The sequence below is a fragment of the Myxine glutinosa genome, chromosome 7, assembly GCF_964187855.1.
Source record: "Myxine glutinosa chromosome 7, kmMyxGlut1.1, whole genome shotgun sequence".
Classification (NCBI taxonomy): domain Eukaryota; kingdom Metazoa; phylum Chordata; class Myxini; order Myxiniformes; family Myxinidae; genus Myxine; species Myxine glutinosa.
In genome coordinates, this window is record NC_136267.1 from 109,785,152 (window position 1) to 109,809,244 (window position 24,093).

The following is a 24,093-nucleotide window of genomic DNA, read 5'->3' on the forward strand; positions in this document are numbered from 1 at the left end:
ATTTGAGGTGAACCACCCCTTCCTCCCCCCTCCCCCCACCCATTTTCAGTCTCTTATCATGAGTGCATCTGGGTGGGGAACACAACTCCATGAGACCTTGCTGCTCTGATGCATAGTACAAAATGTGGTCCATATCAGACAAGTAATTTGTGAGGAGATGTTTTCGTCAAATGTTAATGGACGTACGTATGGAAGGCCGGACACCAGGACCCACTCTATGAGGTTCTTTCAGAGAAATAACATAAAAATCAAAGACCACTTGGACAAAGACTACACAGAGGTGTGCAATTCTTTGCAGCTTCAAGTGCCAACCCAAATCACCTATGCCACTGCATGTCCAAGCACCCACAAACCCTGAGACATATCAAGACTACACCGCAAGGAAACTATGACATCTTTCAAAACATCCCCCCACCGATCAACGATAACAAAAAAAATAGCCGTGTGAGGGACTGCCGGTTAATTCCACATGGTTTTTGAGAAGATTTTAAAATAAATTATCTGAATTTGAGGTGATACCCCCGTTCTCAGCCTTTTCTAGGGGGCAGATCCAGATGGGGAGCACAACCCGACGAGACGTTAATGTCTGATGTATTGTACCAAATTTGGTCCATAATCAGTCATGTAATTTGTGACGAAAATATATTTTAGTGAATATGAGGGATTAGGGGAGGTGAGTACCAGCTTGCTGGGATGAATGATCACGGTGTGTACCCCGATTTAGAATAGGTACACCGTATCCCTGCGCATCGTAAGAGGCGACCAAGGGTTGGCATCAGGAAGGGCATCCGGCCATAAAAACATTGCCTCAAACAGGGAACCATGATTGTCATGGGGCCCGCAAGGCTAACCCCCGCTATAGCGGGGAAAATGGCCTTAAAACGATCATTCATATTCATTCATTCATTCAGGGGAGGGAGCCCGTGGCCCCTTTTCCAGGGGAGATACGGCCATGGGGAGCACAACATAAGGTTATGGCATGGTCCCAATGCCTCATAGCGAGTTTGGTCTGAATCCAGTTGTCGGTTTCTGAGAAGACTTTTGAATGAAGTATCAACATTTGGGACAAAACCCCCCTTCCTTTTTCCTGTATAGGAGGCGCACTCGGATGGGGAGCACAACCCCACGAGACCTTGCTTTCGTGATGCAATGCATCAAATTTTGTCCATATCGATTAGGTAGTTTTTGTGAGATGTTTTCGTCAAATGTTAATGGACGTACGTTCGGACGTTAATGGACGTACGGACCCACTCCACGAGGTTATTTTGGAGAAATCATCATAAACAATCAATAACCTGGGCCCAAACAGTTCTAAATCTATCCATTGACCCCTCTTCCATTCCGGGAATTAAACCACCATCCATCAACAGCACATATAAATGACTCCCCAGGTTTGATCGTCTTCATCTTTCAAGTCCCCGCCGTGGCCACCACACACAGCTTTTATAGCACAAACGACACTTGCAACCCCTGCCAGGCCACCACACACACAATAAAACATTCAAGAAGACAGTTTGATTCTGGCTCCACAAAGGCAAGAACCAAACATCTTAGACGTGAGGGATCCCTGGGTCGCTCCCGGTCGATCGATTGGCTATATCCGTGCCGCGGGTCTGTCCCAACAGAACTGACCCGCGCAAATCAATCACCACCACAGCCACAAGGGCAGCAGCAACAACAATAACAACAACAACAACAACGTGCTGTAAAATATCCTTTTTTGGCGTTTTCACTTCATTTTTCATCCTCATTGAGACTTACATAGAGACGTGCAATATGTTTGCGAAGTAAAACATGCTGTTGTTTGATTAAATCCGTCAGCGAAGCGTGGGTATGCATGGCTAGTCATATATATAAAACAAAGCAAATCAGTCATACGTGAGATGCTGTCTGCTCATTGAGCTGTGGAGTTATGTTCTCCCTCTGTTGAAAGTACCGTGAAGGGAAAATCAAAAGTTATAATGAAGGGAAAGTCAGTTGAAAGTGCGGTGACTTATAGGTCAATGTATGATAGCGATGACTCCTTTGAGTTAATGTAATGTGGTTCACAAGTATGCAAATACAATAAATGCCAAAATTGTGTGAAAAAATTGGAAGTTTGCTGAAAATGCAAAGATTATAAACCACTACAAATACAGGATGTTCCCTCCAATAAGCATCTTTCCTTGGAGGGGATTGACTGTTTCAAAATATTTTTTGCAAAGCTAAGGAAGATGCAAAAATGAAAGCTCACGCATTTTCATCGTCAAAGGTAGGACGTTTGGCTCCAATTTTGTAGAAGGAAGAGCTATGTACTGGTTGCTGATGACGACCCATTGGGCCAGTGGTTGAGCCCGTTAGGAACACAGAGTGTGCAGGGTTAGCCAACTTCGGCTCTTCCTTCTTACTCGACATGGTGAAGCCACCAAAACCAAAGCCGCGCTTCTGCCCAGGTCCTCCTTTGTTCCAGTTCATTGCGTCTGGAAACAAAACACGATGAACTAGTGTCACATACTTGCAGCAAGAGGTTCACTTTAGTGATTTATGGGCAGGGTGTGCAGGAAGTTGGACAATATTCTGGGAAGCCTTTGGTTATTCTGATAATCTCACACTCATGTCCGCAACTACAGATACTTAAAACAATACAGTATATTAATTTAGGGGCTGGAAGTATAACTTAAAAGCACGAGCACTCCCCACTAAGCTGTTGAATCTGGATTTGAATCCTGACCCAGCTATAAAACCACCATCCTGGTGTTTTGCAGGCATAGCAAGGACATTAGTGTAATGTCATCCTTTGGATGGATGTTAATATTGGTGTCCTGTCTACTAGCATTAGTTGGTGGGCATTAAAGATCCCACGGTGTCCTTCACAAAGAGCAGCCCAGCTATCGCTGGCATCCAAAACAAATCCAATTTCCTACACACTGCATGAGTAATCCTGAGCCAATTAAACTGCATCCTTGTCCATGAACCTAACGACGAGAAGGATAATTTTAACTTGTCATTATTTCTACTTCAGAAGAATATTTCATTTCCAATCCGAACAAAAAAGAATCACATGTTAGGGGAATATCAGCATACTTTTACACAATTTACAATCACAAGTTCGGGGAATATCAATGTACTTCGACAAAATTTATAATCACTTGTTAGGGGAATATCAGTGTAATTTTATACAATTTAGAATTACATATTAGGAGAATATCGGTGTACTTTGACAAAATTTATAATCACTTGTTCGGGGAATATCAGTGTAATTTTATACAATTTAGAATTACATATTAGGGGAATATCGGTGTACTTTGACAAAATTTATAATCACTTGTTCGGGGAATATCAGTGTAATTTTATACAATTTAGAATTACATATTAGGAGAATATCGGTGTACTTTGACAAAATATATAATCACTTGTTCAGGGAATATCAGTGTAATTTTATACAATTTAGAATTACATATTAGGGGAATATCGGTGTACGTACTTTGACAAAATTTATAATCACTTGTTTGGGGAATATCAGTGTACTTTTACACAATTTACAATCACATGTTCAGGGAATATCAATGTACTTTCCTACAAATTACAATCACATGTTAGGGGAATGTCAGTGTACTTTTATATAATTTACAATCACATGTTAGGGGAATATCAGTGTACATTCCTACAAATGACAATCACATGTTAGGGGAATGTCAGAGTACTTTTACATTTGGGCTGCTTTCCCCTTCTTCATGGTTGACCAACCGGAAGGGGAGAAGGTGGTGCAATAACAATAAATAAATTGATCACCTTGATTATGTGAGGTTAACTGCACAGCAAACAGTATAATCAAATACAAATCAGAAAGACAATCAAGTGACCATGTAATGTAAACAAACAATCTCAAAACAAACCAACCAACAATGCAACCACCAACAAACCAAAAGCGAAGAAGAGAGGGAGAGGTGGAGATAGACAGAGACAGGAGACAGATGACGAGACAAACAATCAGGCAACTCACAAAGGTACCATGAACATAAGCAACAGACTTGTACAACCAACGAACTTGACAATTAACAAAAACCAACCATGAACACAACCAAGCAACTACCCAACTAACAAACCCAGCAACCATGCAACTAATGCAGCAATAAACGAGGAACACAACGAACTATAGGTTTCATTTAACACATTACACCATGCAGTCTTGAGAAACAAGGACATGGGCAGGGACTACAAGTGGGAAATTTGATTGGTCATGTTGATGTAAAATGCCGTAATATTTGTCAAAGTACTGCCAAACAGAAGGGTTTTGAAAGTGCAAAAAAGCCGATTTGTGTTCTAGTGTTAAAGTATTGTTGTAGTTGTGCCATAAAGGCAAACTCTCTATAGTTAAATTGCACAACAACATGTAGCCTGCATTAGTTAGTTATTTTCTATTGAATGTACAGATTAGCCCCTTCCCATTGTGTAGCAATCAAAGCCAATATGCGTTGAAAGTTTAGGCAGAATGTCAAGCCTTTGTGTCACTGGGAGGAGCCATAGCACCGGATGTACAGGGAGGCATGGCCATTAAGATGTGCATAGAGGCGTGGCCAGAAACACGGCCCACGTGACCAGTAAGGGGGCGGGACAACCTGCCGCAACGTTGCGACAAACCTCAACCAATGGGGAGGCTCCGAACATTTTGAAGGGCGTGATTAGTCCTGATATTAGCCCACGCAGATCGCAAGATCGCTCTTTTACCCGGGACTTCAGCGAGGACACAACCTGGATGCTCTTGCTTTCGGGGACATCGTGGAAGACACACCTGCGCTCTTGCCTCCTTTCGCCACGTCCTCCTGCTCTGTTCCCTTTGTGCCTCATGGACGACGCCATCTCTCTTGCGTTTGGGACCTTTCACGGAGGACACACCTGGACTCGCTTGCCTTTTTGGTTCTTCCTCGACCAGACGACACGTGCTTGGCCTTTGGTTGAACGATCAATACCAAGCGCCTGCTCACGATCTCTTTTTTTTTGCCCGGGCTTTCGCCACGTGCCGACCTTTGCTCTGTTCCTGTGCTATTGCCTTCCTTTCGCAAAATCCATGACGAGGCCTCCTTTGTGCAGCTGCACATGGGGACCAGATTGCGAACACCAGACCACGTGGCCAATTGGGAGGAACCCCAGCACGTTCATCGGTATGGACTTTGACCAGTGCCTTTTTGTCCCTGTGTGTGTGTATGTCAGAGTGTGAAGGTACCAGTCGGGGTTTATTAGGATAGGTAAGACTCGGTAAGCTAAATCTTTGTTCTCTTCTCTGTGCCTTGTAAAATAAAAGGCTGTACATTTGTTCTTTACTTCCCACCTGTGTGGTACGACCTTTTCTCCAATTGGCCTTGCACCATCCGGGACCGAATTAGGCTCGAATCTGGTTCATAATCCTTGTTGGCGTAAGGGCCGCTTTATACACCGTGCTAAACCGCTCGGCATCCAAAAGGTGTGGGAAAGTGAGGGTTCGATCGGAGGGTTCATCCCTCGTACCATCTCGACCTCATTACCGTAACAAATTGGTATTCAGGAGTGGGAATTTGAGGGAACGCGACCGTGCCGACCCTTATCTGCAACAAATTGTCAGGAGTGGGGATTCGGTCGTAACATCTCGGCCCCCTCTCGGTTGTGCCCTCCGACCCTTGCCTGTAACAAATTGGTGTCCGGGAGTGGGATAATTGGACCTGCAGTACGCTTCACGTGCTGCGAAATTACGAGCGAGTGGAAATTTAGTTTAAAACAAATTTAAAATTAAAATTACATTTGGATGATGTCGGGCCAAGACCTGCAGATTCCGGTGGGGATAGAAAATGTAGACTATGAGGAATTAATGACCCAGGACCAGCATGAACAAATTGAACTTGGAATTGATGAGGGTGCGGCAGGAGGAGGTGTAGAAAATGGCGGCGCTTCACACGCGGCGGCGGAGGCCGGGCCCGCTTTGCAAGGGGGTTTTAACATTGAGTTATTCTTGACTAAAATGAATGCATCGTTTGAGGTGCAAATGAAAAACATGAGCGAGGAGCTCACGGGTGTGCACGAGGGGGTTGTGGGTGTGCGTGACGAGGTAAAGCGGAGTGATATGCGCGTCCAGCGAGAATTGAAGGAGAACACGGCCAAACTGAATGAGGGAATAGAAGGACTGACACGGGAGGTATAAAAGATGACGGTCGGACAACATAAATTAAGGGAACAGGTCGGTAGGAATGCCGAGGTTATAGATGAGTTAAAATCAGAGCAGAAGGAATTAAAACGGGAAGTTGTAGCGACGAAGAGGGAATATGAAATGGTGCAAGAGGGACTGACGAAGAGGGTGGATGACGTCATAGAAAATATGGGGACGAAGGAACGAGAAATTAGAACGCACATTGAGACGACCAAAGTAACCTTAGAAGGGGAGATATCAGAGGCGCATCGGGAGATAATGGGGGTTAAGGAAAAAATGGCGGATATGGAAAATGATATCTATATTATAATAGCCGTAGATGATTCTGTCTGTCTGTCTGTTGGACGTCTGTCCGGGGTGTGGCTTACTCGGTTTGCAGAGTAGCTCCACCCATAGCTCCACCCATTCTGGGAGAGGCTTCGCTTCATATAAACAAATATCCACCATTTTATTAACTCGCATAGCTTTGAGGCCTGTTTTGTAGGCCCGTGGTGTCTTGCTCTCTCTCCCAGTTTTATTTCAAATCAAATTCAATATATCATTTCATTGTTCGAAGTCGCTAACATAGTTTTAGACTCGGTTGAAAAAAAACGGGAAGAAAATCCGATGAAAGTTGCCGTTTATAGAACGAAATGAATTCTCAAAGGCCTGTAACTTCAAGGCCATTGAGTCTCTCTCACGCCTTTATCTCCAATCTAACTCACCATCTGATTTCATTTTTATCGATGGTTTTAGACTCGGTGTCAGCAATAATTGAGAACATTCCACACACGCGGGAAAATGCAGAGATATATTTTTTTAAATCACGTCATGATGTATCATACACCGCCCAACATGACACCGACGGCAACGTGTCGACATATATTAAAAATTCGCTTTTGCTTTCCCGTTAAGATATATTACTTTTTCGTTTGATGACAGTCGTCACAAAAACGTCAACAATGATGCCGACATATATTTCTTCGTTTTTATTTCATTCAACATTATTAGCCGGAAGTAAAATATGTTTCAGGAAATTACCGAGAGATATTTCTTCGTTTTTTTAAATTAGTTATGTGCGTATACACTTTAAATAGGTTTATTTGAAATCTTTAATTTTCCACAATATAATTTACTTGCCATTTATCATTTGATGATTACGAGACACTTCCTCTTGAGGATCGTGACAATTCATGCGCTGCGTGGAAACTTCTATTTCCAAAATGAATGAGACGATCGATGAAGAACGCAGACTTGAACAGGATGTAGCAAGAAAACGAATGAGACGGGCGAACGAGTCCATCGACGAACGTCAATGCAAACTTGAACATGATGGAGCAAGAAAAAGAACGAGACGGGAGAAAAACGAGAGAAACGAGACGGGGAAAAGCCGATTGGAGAGGCGAGTGAGGAGCGATTGGAGAGGAGTGTGAGGCGCGATTGGAGAGGAGTGAGGAGCGATTGGAGAGGAGAGTGAGGAGTGATTGGAAGGGAGTGTGAGGCACAATTGGAGAGGAGTGTGAGGCACGATTGGAGATGAGTGTGAGGCACGATTGTAGAGGCGTGTGAGGCACGATTGGAGAGGAGTGTGAGGCGCGATTGGAGAGGAGTGTGAGGCGCGATTGGAGAGGAGTGTGAGGCGCGATTGGAGAGGAGTGTGAGGCGCGATTGGGGAGGAGTGTGAGGCGCGATTGGAGAGGTGAGTGAGGTGCGATTGGAGAGGAGTGTGAGGAGTGATTGGAGGGGAGTGTGAGGCGCGATTGGAGGGGAGTGTGAGGCGCGATTGGAGAGGAGTGTGAGGCGCGATTGGAGAGGAGTGTGAGGCACGATTGGAGAGGAGTGTGAGGCGCGATTGGATGGGAGTGTGAGGAGTGATTGGATGGGAGTGTGAGGCACGATTGGAGAGGAGTGTGAGGTGCGATTGGAGAGGAGTGTGAGGCGCGATTGGAGAGGAGTGTGAGGCGTGATTGGAGAGGAGTGTGAGGTGCGATTGGAGAGGAGTGTGAGGCGTGATTGGAGAGGAGTGTGAGGCGCGATTGGAGAGGAGTGTGAGGCGCGATTGGAGAGGAGTGTGAGGAACGATTGGAGAGGAGTGCGAGGCACGATTGGAGAGGAGTGTGAGGCGCGATTGGAGAGGCGTGTGAGGGATTGGAGAGGAGAGGAGTGTGAGGGATTGGAGAGGAGAGGGATTGGAGAGGAGAGGAATGTGAGGGATTGGAGAGGAGAGGAGTGCTAGGTGGAGAGAGGAGAGTGTCAGGTGGAGAGAGGAGATTGTCAGGTGGAGAGGAGTGAGGGGTCACATATTATGTGAAATAAATAAATTGTGTTCATTACACCATTTCTGGATCTGATGACTTGCCAGTAACCATTTTGTAAAAATGAATGTGCAGCATCTAACTCAATATGTCGAAATGTCACACACATCCATGCCCGTGGGATTCCCACGGGTGACCCCGCTAGTATATTATAATAGGCGACGGTGATTCTGTCTGTCTGGGGTGTGGCTTAGTCCGTTTGCAGAGTAGCTCCACCCATTCTTGGAGAGGCTTCATGTAAACAAATATCCACCATTTTATTAACTCGAATAGCTTTGAGGCCTGTTTAGTTAGGCCCATGCTGTCTTTCTCTCTCACACAGGTTTATTTCAACTCTAATTCGATATATCATTTCATTTTTAACAGTCGCTAACATAGTTTTAGTCGGTTGAAAAAAAAATGGGAAGAGAATCCCATGAAAGTTTCCGTTTATAGAACGAAATGATTTCTCAAAGGCCTGTAAAATAAAGCTCATTCATTGAGTCACCCTCACGATTTTATCTCAAATTCACCATTTGATTTAATTTTTATCGATGGTTTTAGACTCGGTGTCAGAAATAATTGAGAACATTCATGCAGACACGGGAAATTGCCGAGATATATTTTTTAAAATCGCGCCACGATGATGCACGAAAATACACCATCTAAAATAACAGTCGGGGAAAATGTCGACATATATTAAAAATTCGCTTTTCTTTTACGTTAAGATATATTACTTTTACTTTTGATGACAGTCATCAAAAAAACAACATATATTTCTTCGTTCTTATTTCATTCAACATTATTATCCGGAAGTAAAATATGTTTCAGGAAATTACCGAGAGATATTTCTTCGTTTTTTTTGTTATTTATGTGCGCATACACTTTAAATAGGTTTATTTTAAATCTAAAATTTTCACAATGTAATTTACTTGCCATTTGTCATGTGATGATTACGAGACACTTCCTCTTGAGGATCGGGACAATTCATGCGTTGCGTGGAAACTTCCATTTCCAAAATGAATGAGACGATCGATGAAGAACGCAGACTTGAACAGGCTGCAGCAAGAAAACGAATGAGACGGGTGAACGAGTCCGTCGACGAACGTCAATGCAAACTTGAACATGATGCAGCAAGAAAAAGAACTAGACGGGAGAAAAACGAGAGAAACGAGACGGGAAGAAGCTGATTGGAGAGGCGAGTGAGGAGCGATTGGAGAGGCGAGTGAGGCACGATTGGAGAGGAGTGTGAGGAGGTATTGGAGAGGAGTGTGAGGAGGTATTGGAGAGGAGTGTGAGGGATTGGAGAGGAGTGTGAGGGGTTGGAGAGGTGTGTGAGGGATTGGAGAGGAGTGTGAGGTATTGGAGAGGAGTGTGCGGAGGTATTGGAGAGGAGTGTGAGGCGGTATTGGAGAGGCGAGTGAGGAGCGATTAGAGAGGCGAGTGAGGCGCGATTGGAAAGGCGAGTGAGGCGCGATTGGAAAGGCGAGTGAGGAGGTATTGGAGAGGAGTGTGAGGAGGTATTGGAGAGGAGTGTGAGGAGGTATTGGAGAGGTGAGTGAGGAGCGATTGGAGAGGAGAATGAGGAGCGATTGGAGAGGCGAGTGAGGCGCGATTGGAAAGGCGAGTGAGGCGCGATTGGAAAGGCGAGTGAGGAGGTATTGGAGAGGAGTGTGAGGAGGTATTGGAGAGGCGTGTGAGGAGGTATTGGAGAGGAGTGTGAGGAGGTATTGGAGAGGAGTGTGAGGAGGTATTGGAGAGGAGTGTGAGGGATTGGAGAGGTGTGTGAGGGATTGGAGAGGAGTGTGAGGAGGTATTGGAGAGGAGTGTGGGGAGGTATTGGAGAGGAGTGTGAGGAGGTATTGGAGAGGAGTGTGAGGAGGTTTTGGAGAGGAGTGTGAGGAGGTATTGGAGGAGTGTGAGGAGGTATTGGAGAGGAGTGTGAGGAGGAGTGGGTTTGGAGAGGCATGAGGATGGAGAGAGGAGATTGTCAGGTGGAGAAGAGTGAGGGGTCACATATGTGAAATAAATAAATTGTGTTCATTACACCATTTCTGGATCTGATGAATTGCCAGTAACCATTTGGTAAAAATGAATGTGCAGCATCGAACTCAATATGTTGAAATGTCACACACGTCCATGCCCGTGGGATTTCCACGGGTGACCCCACTATATTTTTTTAAAACCGCGGCATGGTCGGTCATACACCGCCTAAAATAACAGACGGGAAAATGGCGAGAGAAATTAAAAATTTGTGGCGGATTTTTCCATTTGATGACAATCGTCACGATTAAATATTTCATTTATACGTCGTCACAATAATGTGGAGAGAGGAGCATAGCTTCGTTCAAGTATCGCCACAGACGGGAAATTGCCGACAGATATTTCTTCGTTATTATTTCATTCATCATTATTATACGGAAGTAAAGGTAATCCTGTTTAAACTAGCATTCATTCTCGCGAGGGGTTGGAGAGGAGTGGGGTTGGAGAGGAGCTAGGGGTTGTTGAGCTAGGGGTTGGAGAGGCGCGAGGAGTTCGTGAGGAGCGAGGGGTTGGAGAGGAGCGAGGGGGTGGAGAGAGGAGCAAGAGGTTGGTGAGAGAGGAGCGAGGGGTTGGAGAGGAGTGAGGGGTTGGAGAGTTAGGAGCGATTGGAGAGATGAGTGAGGAGCAATTGGAGAAGTGAGTGAGGAGCGATTGGAGAGGAGAGTGAGGAGCGATTGGAGAGGAGAGTGAGGTGGGATTGGAGAGGAGTGTGAGGGATTCGAGAGTGTGAGGAGTTGGAGAGGGGCTAGGGATTGGAGAGGGGCTAGGGGTTGGAGAGGGGCTAGGGGTTGGAGAGGGGCTAGGGGTTGGAGGGTGAGGGCCGATTGGAGAGGAGAGTGAGCGATTGGAGAGGCGAGTGAGGAGCGATTGGAGAGGAGAGTGAGGTGGGATTGGAGAGGAGTGTGAGGGATTGGAGAGGAGTGTGAGGGATTGGAGAGGAGTGTGAGGGATTGGAGGGGAGTGTGAGGGATTGGTGGGGAGTGTGAGTGATTTGAGAGGAGTGTGAGGGATTGGAGAGGAGTGTGAGGGATTGGAGAGGAGTGTGAGGGATTGGAGAGGAGTGTGAGGGATTGGAGAGGAGTGTGAGGGATTGGAGAGGAGTGTGAGGGATTGGAGAGGAGTGTGAGGAAGTATTGGAGAGGAGTGTGAGGAGGTATTGGAGGGCAGTGTGAGGAGGCGTGGGATTGGAGAGGCGTGAGGGTGGAGAGAGGAGAGAGGAGAGTGTCAGGTGGAGAGGAGTGAGAAGTCACATATTATGTGAAATAAATAAATTGTGTTCATTACACCATTTCTGGATCTGATGAATTGCCAGTAACCATTTTGTAAAATTTAATGTGTAGCATCTAAATCAAGATGTCCAAATGCCACACATGTCCATGCCCGTGGGATTCCCACGGGTAACCCCACTAGTGAGTAATATTAAAAAGAGACAAAGTGAGATGGGGAATGAAATGCGGAATGAATTGCGGGAATGTATGCAACAGTGGTGCTCGCATCGTGATGAGGTATTTGCTAATCAAATAAAAAGATTGCAGGTTAATAATGAAGAGAGCCGGGAAAAGGTGAGTCCCGAGGTGAGTAGGGATATCGGAAATGTGTTTGGTGCGTTGGGGTGTTCGACATGCTTGGGGGTCGGGACGGACCCAGGGGTTCGTGAAGGGCCCATTGTGAGGGTTGCGAATGAGACAAAGTGTGTGGAAAGAGTGTATGCGAGTACGGAGTGGGTGGAGAGAGTGTGCGCACCGGTGTGTGAAATATACGTACGGTGTACGAAATGGAGTGAGAGGGATGATGCGGCTCAGGCATCGACGCCGACCGGGGTAGTGCTCAGTGGGACAAATAGAGTACGCGAGCCCCCGGTGAATGGTGCACCGTGGGGACCGGAGGGAATCGGTGCTGCGTCGGTCTCACAAGGACCGGCGGGCGGGATTCGAACCTCCGGCACCCTCACGGTATTGTGGCGCCGTACCGCGGCAAGGGCAATCGGCGTGATTTGAGGGGAGGTTCAAAGTGTCGAAGACACGCACCTTGCCGGGTGAGGTGCTCTGACCGTGGCCGGCTGGGTCATCGTGCTTGGGACCGAAGGGCCCCGTGCAGGGATGGAGCCCGGCACCTGGGCCCATCAATCCCTCCCCCTTCGGATCGTCAATGCCGGCCGGACACCCCATACAGGCGACCAACCACCCGCATGGATCGCTCGGCCCTTCGAGGCCGAGCCGCGACAAGGTACCTCCACATGGAGGGGCTCATTGTTTAAGAGGACTGGAGGAAGTATGTGCCGCCACGTGGGGGTATGGTCGTGAGACCATTCCCCACGTGGATACGGGGCCCATGAGCACTAGTTTATGGGGATAGCATTGTTAGGCCCGTGGAGGGGCCAGCAATGGTTGCTCCATGGGGGCACCGAAGCACTAGCTGAGGGAGGGCTAGGATAATGATGGGGACCTAGAGAGACCATAGGGACTGAGATTTAAGTAGTAACAATGGACTGTAGAGGGGACGTAGAGAGTTTAGCTGGTTGTTAACAAAGGGTGTGCATCGTGTAAAGGGACGACGAGGAAGCACGAGTGATAGGGGAAATCAGTTAGATAGATGATGCTGTGGTGTGAGAATAAATGGAATTGAGTTTTGGTGTGAGAATAAATGGTGTGAGAAAAAGTGGTGTGCGAATAAATGGTGTGGAATGCATGGTGTAAAATGCATGGTGCGAAGGATTGAATGGGGGGGAGTGGAACCCATTCACGAAAGCCCGGGTGGGTAATTTAAAGTTAGATAGAGGGTACAGGTAAATTACCTGGATATTGACACCTGTGGTGCTGTTTGTGGAAATGGTTTTTGTTTTGTGAGGTGCAGGAAGTGGTGGAATGGCTGGGCGTGTGGCTTAATCGGTAGAAATAGTTATTTGGGGCACTCTGTCACTGGGAGCTCGTCGGCCAGGTAAGGCCACAGGTAGGCTCAGGGAGCCAGTTAGGTTAGTGAATGGGGCCCGAGGATCCAGAAAAGGGACCTGGGTTGCCCAATGCCGAGGTGGGCATCGAGGGGGTAAGCGCCAGGGAGGGCCTTCCCCAGGTAGGTTAGTGAAAGAAGCAGGCAAGCTCGTGAGGCGGCTCCAGTGAACGGAGGGGCGCATGTAGATAGACCTGCTGGTAGGGCCACACGACCCAGCCCCGAAATTGTGCGAGGGCACGAATCAAAAGATTTGTGGGATGATACCCAAATTGAGGAGGGCACCACAGTGTGGGCAATGGGAATTCGGGTTCTTAGAACCTCATAGTTTAAAGAAGGCCGATTGGCAGGGTACGAACCCGGGGAGATTAAAATGTGTGATGATGTCAGAGTAGTTAGGATTTTGTGTAAGACCCATTCGCACCATCCACAGCCATCCACAAGGGGATGGATTTCACACCACGGGACTCAATGTTTGATTGGTAGGATGCATCATGATGTGAGTACGAAACATTGTGTTCATTTCCGCCTTTCCTTCCTGGGAGAACCTGGGGGGAGTTGGGGACGAATTTGGAATAGAGAGGGGAAATGGGAGACAAGACGTAGAGACGAATTGTAAATACAAGGAGGTCTAGGGTAGTGTAGTTAACGGTGGGAGGCACGAACGGGTAGGGCCAGGCTCGACTTCACTCTGCCGGCGTTCCTCTCACCCGCTTGTCATACCTGTGTTTTGCATGTGCCACCGTATCTCTTCCTTTTTGCTCGTTGCATCTTTTCTTCCTGCCCGATCCAGGACCATCATGAGGAACAACTTGCCGTCGCAGCATCTGGCTGCCAATCCATCACTCATCACCTTATGGACCGACCACCTGTTGGGTGGCACTGGCACCACACACACATGGATCACCGGTTGAGTGGCACTGACGCCACACATTTGGACCACGTGTCGAGTGGCCCTGCGCTTGAATAAAGAAAGTGATCCATGTGTGCAATTATGAAGATTTAGATGGCCCTGATCTTCAAATGGCCTGTATGCCGGTCAGGGCCAGCCGGTTTTGTTAACCCGCCTACCAAGACAAGAAGACAGAAGATGCCTCCAGCAACATGTTCTCCAAGTTTTATTCCTCAAGTCCAGGTCCTGGGTCATAGTTTTTTGTAAAATAAATGGTGTTTTAGTGTAAAATGTAAGAATGTTGCCCACTGGTTATGTTTAGTTTCAAAATTCCGGCAATACGTGAACAGTATAAGGTTGTGGGTGTGAATCTGTGAGGTAGTTTCTCAACGCATTAGGAGGGACATATTTAGTTTAAAAATGTACATTTAAATGTTTAAAAAGAAAAAAATCATTTAAAAAAAATGTCGCACACACTGGGATTAGAGTTTTAAATGTTAGGGGAATCACATGTACGTGTCACACTAAAAATAATGTTTAAATGAATGCCAGCTCACCCCAGCCGCTCCGTGTGGACGAATCAGGTCGAGTCTCGGTGAGAGAAGGGGGTAGTGTTGCAGTTGTGCCATAAAGGCAAACTCTCTATAGTTAAATTTCACGACAACATGTAGCCTGCATTAGTTAGTTATTTTCTATTGAATGTACAGATTAGCCCCTTCCCATTGTGTAGCAATCAAAGCCAATATGCGTTGAAAGTTTAGGCAGAATGTCAAGCCTTCGTGTCACTGGGAGGAGCCATAGCACCGGATGTACAGGGAGGCGTGGCCAGAAACACGGCCCACGTGACCAGTAAGGGGGTGGGACAACCTGCCGCGATGTTGCGGCAAACCTCAACCAATGGGGAGGCTCTGAACATTTCGAAGGGTGTGACTAGTCCTGATATTAGCCCACGCAGATCGCAAGCTCGCTCTTTTACCCGGGACTTCAGCGAGGACACACCTGGATGCTCTTGCTTTCGGGGACATCGTGGAAGACACACCTGTGCTCTTGCCACTTTTCGCCACGTCCTCCTGCTCTGTTCCCTTTGTGCCTCGTGGACGACGCCATCTCTCTTGCGTTTGGGACCTTTCACGGAGGACACACCTGGACTCGCTTGCCTTTTCGGTTCTTCCTCGACCAGACGACACGTGCTTGGCCTTTGGTTGAACGATCAATACCAAGCGCCTGCTCACGATCTCTTTTTTTGTCCGGGCTTTCGCCACGTGCCGACCTTTGCTCTGTTCCTGCGCTATTGCCTTCCTTTCGCAACATCCACGACGAGGCCTCGCTTGTGCAGCTGCACATGGGGACCGGACTGCGAACACCAGACCACGTGCCCAATTGGGAGGAACCCCAGCACCTTCATCGGTACGGACTTTGACCAGTGCCTTTTTGTCCCTGTGTGTGTGTATGTCAGAGTGTGAAGGTACCAGTCGGGGTTTATTAGGATAGGTAAGACTCGGCAAGCTAAATCTTTGTTCTCTTCTCTGTGCCTTGTAAAATAAAAGGCTGTACATTTGTTCTTTACTTCCCACCTGTGCGGTACGTCCTTTTCTCCAATTGGCCTTGCACCATCCGGGACCGAATTAGGCTCGAATCGGGTTCATAATCCTTGTTGGGGTAAGGGCCGCTTTCTACACCGTGCTAAACCGCTCGGCATCCAAAAGGTGTGGGAAAGTGAGGGTTCAATCGGAGGGTTCATCCCTCATACCATCTCGACCTCCTTACCGTAACAAATTGGTATTCAGGAGTGGGAATTTGAGGGAACGCGACCTTGTCGACCCTTACCTGCAACAAATTGTCAGGAGTGGGGATTCGGTCGTACCATCTCGGCCCCCTCTCGGTTGTACCCTCCGACCCTTGCCCGTAACAGAATATAATTAATTTTGAAAAAAGAAAAGAAAAGATTTTAAATGTTGTAGAAAAAAAAACATTCCGGAGGTTTGCCAAGGTCGATACAGCATCTTTTTTCATGCCTGTTGTTTATGTTGTTTATGAGGTCCTTAAAAACAGTAAGTTTCCTGTTTGCAATACAACAACAACAACAACAGCCATTCTATGGCCATTTCCCTGCAAGGGCGGGGGTTAGCCTTGCGATCCCCATGACAATCTTCTCCATTTTGCCCTATTTTCTGCATCTCCCCTTGTTAACCCCCTTGCCCGCATTTCTTCTTCGACCAACTTTAGCCAAGTCTTTCTCGGTCTTCCCCGTCCTCTACTTCCTTCTACATTCATTTGCATCACTCTTCTCAACCAGTCACTTTCATCCTTCCTCAACACATGACCAAACCATCTCAAACTGTTTCTCTTCACAGCATCCATCACAGGCTCTATTCCCATCATCTTTCGCAATTCATCATTTGTCTTCCTCTCTCTCAACAATACTCCACACATCCACCGAACCATTCGCATTTCCACCTTTTCCAGCCTTCGTTGCTGCTCTACGTTCATGACCCATGTCTCGCTCCCATAAATCATAACACTTCTCACACATGCAGCATACAACTTTCCCTTCAGCTTCAACGACACTCCCCTCCTCGTCAGCACGCCACTCAGTTCCCAAAACTTCTTCCATGCACATCTCACTCCAGCAACATCTCACTCTAGGATGAACCCACTCAGCGCACATAGTACATTGAATGGAATTCACTCCTACACCCTTCCTGCACACAGCACACGGCCACTTCCCAGTTCTTTCCACCTCACCACATGCTTTACCACTTGTCATCACCTTCGTTTTTCCAATATTCACCTTCAGACCTTTTGTCTCCATACATTCTTTCCACTTGTTCATCTTCTCCTTCAGTCCATCCATACTTTCTGCAATCAACACCAGATCATCGAAATACAACAACTCCCACGGTAAACCCTCCTTTACGTTCCGAGCCAGCACCTCCATCACAGCTACAAATAGTAGTGGACTTAGTACCGACCCTTGATGCACTCCCACCTTCACCTCAAACTCACCACTGTTCCCGTCCTTCGTCCTTACAGCTGCGCACGCTCTTTCGTACATTGCCATCACTACTCTGATCAACCATTCCTCCACTCCTAACTTCCTCAATGCCCATGTCACTACTTCACGTGGAACCCTATCGAATGCTTTCTCCAGATCAACAAACCGAAGAAACAACTTCTTCCTCTTCTCCATGTACTTCTCCTGCAACTACCTCACAATAAAAAGCGCGTCTGTCGTTCCTCTTGCTGGCATAAATCCAAACTGCATTTCGTCGATCTTCACTTTCTTCCTTATCCTCCTCTCCAACACCCTTTCCAATACCTTCATTCCATGCTCCAATAACTTTATCGCTCGATACGAGCCACAGTCCAGAGGGTCACCTTTCCCCTTGTATAGAGGGATGAGGGTACTCGGTTCCCAATCCACTGGAATGCGGCCTTCTTTCACCACCAGATTGCAGATCTTCACACCCCAATTTCCCGCTGCCTTCAACATATCTCCCACAACTCCCGTCGGCCCTCCCGCTTTTCTACTCTTCATTGCTTTTATCGCTTCCTCAACTACCTTCTCGGTTATCTTCTCTGCCGGTCCTAAAACTGGGTTACTCTCTATGTTGCCATCCCATTCATTCTCTGCATTCAACAGTATTTCCATATATCTCTTCCATCTTCCTTTAATTCCATCTGGGTCCACAACGATTTGTCCCACTTCATCCGTCAAGCAACTCACCCCCATCACATCACACCTCTCTTTCCCTATCTTCTTTGCAATCCTGAATACCGCTCTCTGACCCTCTTCCAAATCCAAGCGTTCTCCGAACATTTTCCTTCATGCCTCCTGCGCTTTGCTACCTCTTTCATTGCAGCCTTCTTGGCTGCTTTATAACTTTCATGCTCTGCCTTTTCTGCCCCCGTACCCATCGCCTTCTGCCACTCCTTGAACTTCTTCCTCTTCTCGTCAATCTTCTTTCCAACTTCATCATCCCACCACCATGTTTCCGAGTGCCTCGGTGGTCCTTTTGTCCATCCACATTCCACATACCTCACCAACGGCTCCCAACAGACTATCTTTCATTGACATCCAACCACTTTCAAGCTCAACCACACCATCCTCTACCATACTCAGCCTCTCTTTTAATGCCTCCCTCACTGTCACCTCTTTCAACCTCCACACCTTCATTCTCGGTTGGTACTTCACCCGCCGAGCTCTCCTCGCACCATTCACACTTATGTCGCAGACAACAAAGTGGTGTTGTGAAACAGCCTCCTCCCCCAGGATCACCTTTGTGTCCCGGAGGTGCCCCCTATCTCGCCTACGCACCAGCAGGTAGTCAACGGTTGTCGTCGACCCACCTGACGTGTATGTAACAAGCTTATTATCCTCTTTCTGGAACGGAGTATTACAAATCAACAAATCAGCTCCATCAGCAAACTCCAAAATCCTTTCACCTTCTCCATTTCTCACACCATATCCGTAACCCCCATGAATGATGTTCATGATGCATCATGTTCATGTTCATGTTCATCATGTTCATTATGTTCATCATGCAATGATGTTCAATTTTGTTTGACTAACAGTGAGGCAGATGGAGTAAAGAGATTATCATACTTCTCTTGGCGCATGTGTGATATGTGTGATCGGGACAAATTCATAGCCAAATACTGTTGAACTACTTGTTCGTTTTCCGATTCATGTTCAAAATATAACATCCAACGGAAATAAAGTTCCTCCTCGATCATAAACTGACGTTTGTCGACGGACAGACAGATAGTCATGAGCCAGTTGCCGAACCACACTTCTCGCTTCGCGTGCACAAGATTAAAAAAAACAAGACCGAAAGTCTAACAGCGGCGCAGCTGGGCTTGTAAAATATTAAAACCACAAACACACATGATTAGCTTTTTAAACAGTCGCTCGTGCTGTTTATAACATTAAACAAGCGTTACGCCTAGGTCCCCCGTCTGTGAAGTGACGCGAGTTGACAAAGTGGAAGACGCAAGGTGGCCATCTTGTATTTTGACGTGGCGACCCAATTTTCAATAGCTTTCTTCCTTATGCCTAGATACACCCACACACCAGATTAGAAGTTGGTACTTCGCTTATTTTTCAAGATATTCCGCTCACAAGGTTCAGACATACATGGCGGTGGCCATCTTGGATTTTGACGTGGCGACCCAATGTTCAATAGCGTTCTTCCTTGTGCCTAGATACACCCACACACCAGATTAGAAGTTGGTACTTCGCTTATTTTTCAAGATATTCCGCTCACAAGGTTCAGACATACATGGCGGCGGCCATCTTGGATTTTGACGTGGCGACCCAATTTTCAATAGGGTTCTTCCTTATGCCTAGATACACCGACACACCAGATTAGACGTTTGTACTTCGCTTATTTTTCAAGATATTTCGCTCACAAGGTTCAGACATATATATGGTGGCGGCCATCTTGGATTTTGACGTGGCGACCCAATATTCAATAGCGTTCTTCCTTATGCCTAGATACACCCACACACAAGATAAGAAGTTGGTACTTCGCTTATTTTTCAAGATATTCCACTCACAAGGTTCAGGCATACATGGCGGCGGCCGTCTTGGATTTTGACGTGGCGACCCAATTTTCACTATGGTTCTTCCTTGTGCCTAGATGCACCCACACACCAGATTATAAGTTGGTACTTCACTTATTTTTCAAGATATTCCGCTCACAAGGTTCAGACATACATGGCGTCAGACATACATGGCGGCGGCCATCTTGGATTTTGACGTGGGTTGCACCCACACACCAAATTCGAATGCGGCCCTTCGCTTACGCACGCACGCACGTACGCACGCACGCACGGACGGACGGACGGACGGGAAGACCATAGTCCATAGTCAACAAAGGGGACAACAAAGAAATTTGGAGGAATCCAGACAGCCGTGAGACAAGTTTTACTTACAGAACTGAGGGACGATCTACTGTAATCTATATACTCCACAATGATTGGGTAAATAACATGCAATCAAACAACCGAGGCGACTTCCTTACTTCCGTAGTTGTTAGTACCATACACCGCTTATCATCGATTCATGAACCACAAACCACTTCAGTTTATTAACTTTGTATTCACGACATTGGGATTAAAGTATTATGGTCATATTTACTATATTATTATTATTACTATTACGAAAACAATACCACTGAAACGATACACTACTGTATTAAGAAACCTGGGCTTAATTTGTCTGAACCGGCCCTAAAGTGAGGCATGAAGCTTAAGGCTTATACGTACCGTTTTGTTGGAAGAGACGTAACGCCGATGCTTTTAATATTTGATGGTCATTTTAACAATCGGTTTGTTTGTGTTTCACATGGAATGAAAAACATATAGGTAGAGCATGGCATTTGTGATATACGACAGGTTCGACGATATGTTCGGCATGAACGAAATTGGAATCAAAATGCTGGAGTGTGGGCAGTCGGCTGCCGTACCGCCGTAATGACATCAGACGTAATCACATCACCCTGTCATGGGACCAGATCCTCAGCTCTGATTGGTATATGTTTGAGGGGACATACAGATGGACAAACTGTTCTAGACAGCTTTGCCCTATGGTATGGGCTATGCCATAAAAATGCAACCAACCAACCATACAACTAAATCAAGCATCAACCCAAGAACATAATTATTTAAATCAATCAACCAGGCAATCAGGTAACCAACCAACAATAGAACTTATGAAGTAACAAACCAGGAACACAACCAATCAACCAGGTAATCAGGCAAACCAACAAACCTGTCAAGCGAACAACCAACTAAACAATCAATCAATAACACAACCTACCAGGCAACCAATCAATCAATAACACAACCAACCAACCTGGTAAGTAAACAAACAACCAACAAAGAACACAATCAACCAGGCAACCAATCAATCAATAACACAACCAACCAGGCAACCAATCAATCAATAACACAACCAACCAGGCAACCAATCAATCAATACCACAACCAACCAGGCAACCAATCAATCAATAACACAACCAACCAACCTGGTAAGTAAACAAACAACCAACAAAGAACACAACCAACCAGGCAACCAACCAATCAATAACACAACCAACCAGGCAACCAATCAATCAATAACACAACCAACCAGGCAACCAATCAATCAATAACACAACCAACCAGGCAACCAATCAATCAACAACACAACCAACCAGGCAACCAATCAATAACACAACCAACCAGGCAACCAATCAATCAATAACACAACCAACCAGGCAACCAATCAATCAATAACACAACCAACCAGGCAACCAATCAATCAATAACACAACCAACCAGGCAACCAATCATTCAATAACACAACCAACCAGGCAACCAATCAATCAATAACACAACCAACCAGGCAACCAATCAATCAATAACACAACCAACCAGGCAACCAATCAATCAATAACACAACCAACCAGGCAACCAATCAATCAATAACACAACCAACCAGGCAACCAATCAATCAACAACACAACCAACCAGGCAACCAATCAATAACACAACCAACCAGGCAACCAATCAATCAATAACACAACCAACCAGGCAACCAATCAATCAATAACACAACCAACCAGGCAACCAATCAATCAATAACACAACCAACCAGGCAACCAATCAATCAATAACACAACCAACCAGGCAACCAATCAATCAATAACACAACCAACCAGGCAACCAATCAATCAATAACACAACAAACCAGGCAACCAATCAATCAATAACACAACCAACCAGGCAACCAATCAATCAATAACACAACCAACCAGGCAACCAATCAATCAATACCACAACAAACCAGGCAACCAATCAATCAATACCACAACCAACCAGGCAACCAATCAATACCACAACCAACCAGGCAACCAATCAATCAATAACACAACCAACCAGGCAACCAATCAATCAATACCACAACAAACCAGGCAACCAATCAATCAATACCACAACAAACCAGGCAACCAATCAATCAATACCACAACCAACCAAGCAACCAATCGATCAATACCACAACAAACCAACCAATCAATCAATAACACAACCAACCAGGCAACCAATCAATCAATACCACAACCTACCAGGCAACCAATCAATCAATACCACAACCAACCAGGCAACCAATCAATCAATACCACAACCAACCAGGCAACCAATCAATCAATACCACAACCAACCAGGCAACCAATCAATCAATAACACAACCAACCAGGCAACCAATCAATCAATACCACAACAAACCAGGCAACCAATCAATCAATACCACAACAAACCAGGCAACCAATCAATCAATACCACAACCAACCAGGCAACCAATCAATCAATACCACAACAAACCAATCAATCAATACCACAACAAGGCAACCAATCAATCAATAACACAACCAACCAGGCAACCAATCAATCAATACCACAACCAACCAGGCAACCAATCAATCAATACCACAACCTACCAGGCAACCAATCAATCAATACCACAACCAACCAGGCAACCAATCAATCAATACCACAACAAACCAGGCAACCAATCAATCAATACCACAACCAACCAGGCAACCAATCAATCAATACCACAACAAACCAGGCAACCAATCAATCAATACCACAACAAACCAACCAATCAATCAATAACACAACCAATCAATCAATAACACAACCAACCAGGCAACCAATCAATCAATAACACAACCAACCAGGCAACCAATCAATCAATCAATACCACAACAAACCAACCAATCAATCAATGAACAATCAACCAACCATATAACTAATCAACCATCACACCAAGAACCAACCACACAGTAATGAGCCAATGCAATAAACAAACAAACAAACCAAGTAACGAACCATGCAACGAATCAACCCAATTAACCTGAGCTGCAAAAAAATACCTTATAACTTCCGGACACCGATGTGAAAGCACAACCCAAACGACCATGAGGTCACAGAACACCAGGAGCCCATAATAAAATAAGCACTTCACCTTGCTCCGTTTCCGATGAACGGTGCGCTTCGCACCTCAAGGGAGCGCGGCTGCTGCGGAGTGAGGGGTCGCCGAGTGAGCGGCCGCGGAGTGAGGGGTCGCGCAATCGATGGTTCGCTTCCGCGTAATGCTCGTCGAGGCGAAATGTGAATCGGACTAAACCAAATGGTCGACCTGAACGGCCGCGTCTGGCGAAATGGAAAACCTAGACCTGTGGCCTACACTCGAGACTCCATCGAGTGGACCGATCGTGTTGGTTCAATTGGATTAATTCAGTTTTGCGGATTCGCGTCGAACCACCTGTTAGAATCACGCTTCGTTGGATTCTTTGCTGCAGATTCGTTGTGTTTCGAGCTCGTCATTACACAAAGAAACAGAAGGAACTTCAACGCCACAGACCATTGGCATCAAGTCGATCATGACTGGGTATTTCTGGCAATTATTCCATTTAACACTCGATCCCGAACATACATGTCGTTGATGATGATTTATGTTTAATTGTCCACGCAAACCTTACAGTGGACAACATAGAGCTGTTTAGATCTACATTGGGCTACATAGATCTACACAGAACTATTTAGATCTACATAGGGCTACATAGAGCTACATAATTATCTATCTATAATTCCAGTAATCTCTGTCTGTACGTTTGTACGTTTGTACGTTTGTCTGTTTGTGACCGCTGTTTCTCGACAACCACGGGTCCGATATACTTTAAACTTGCCAGGTATATTGCTGGGGACCCGAGGATGTGCCTTTTCAAGGTTTC

General features: G+C 46.0%; 1 protein-coding gene across 4 annotated transcripts in view; it reads right to left on the minus strand.

The window, feature by feature from the left end:
- Window positions 1-23,489, minus strand: part of DDX42 (DEAD-box helicase 42) — a 126,425-nt gene extending 102,936 nt beyond the window's left edge. Inside the window, exons 1-3 of one of the 4 annotated variants that reach the window (XM_078782113.1) lie at window positions 23,410-23,489; window positions 23,325-23,379; window positions 2,234-2,459 (exon numbers count right to left, since the gene is read on the minus strand). In XM_078782113.1, the coding sequence (XP_078638239.1) occupies window positions 2,234-2,454 (221 nt within the window). In that variant the 5' untranslated portion in view covers window positions 2,455-2,459; window positions 23,325-23,379; window positions 23,410-23,489. Of the gene's footprint in view, window positions 1-2,233; window positions 2,460-14,142; window positions 14,302-23,324 lie in introns of all 4 variants that reach the window. The other 3 variants (XM_068123083.2, XM_078782112.1, XM_068123080.2) reach the window with 3 other exon arrangements.
- Window positions 23,490-24,093: the final 604 nt, after the last annotated feature.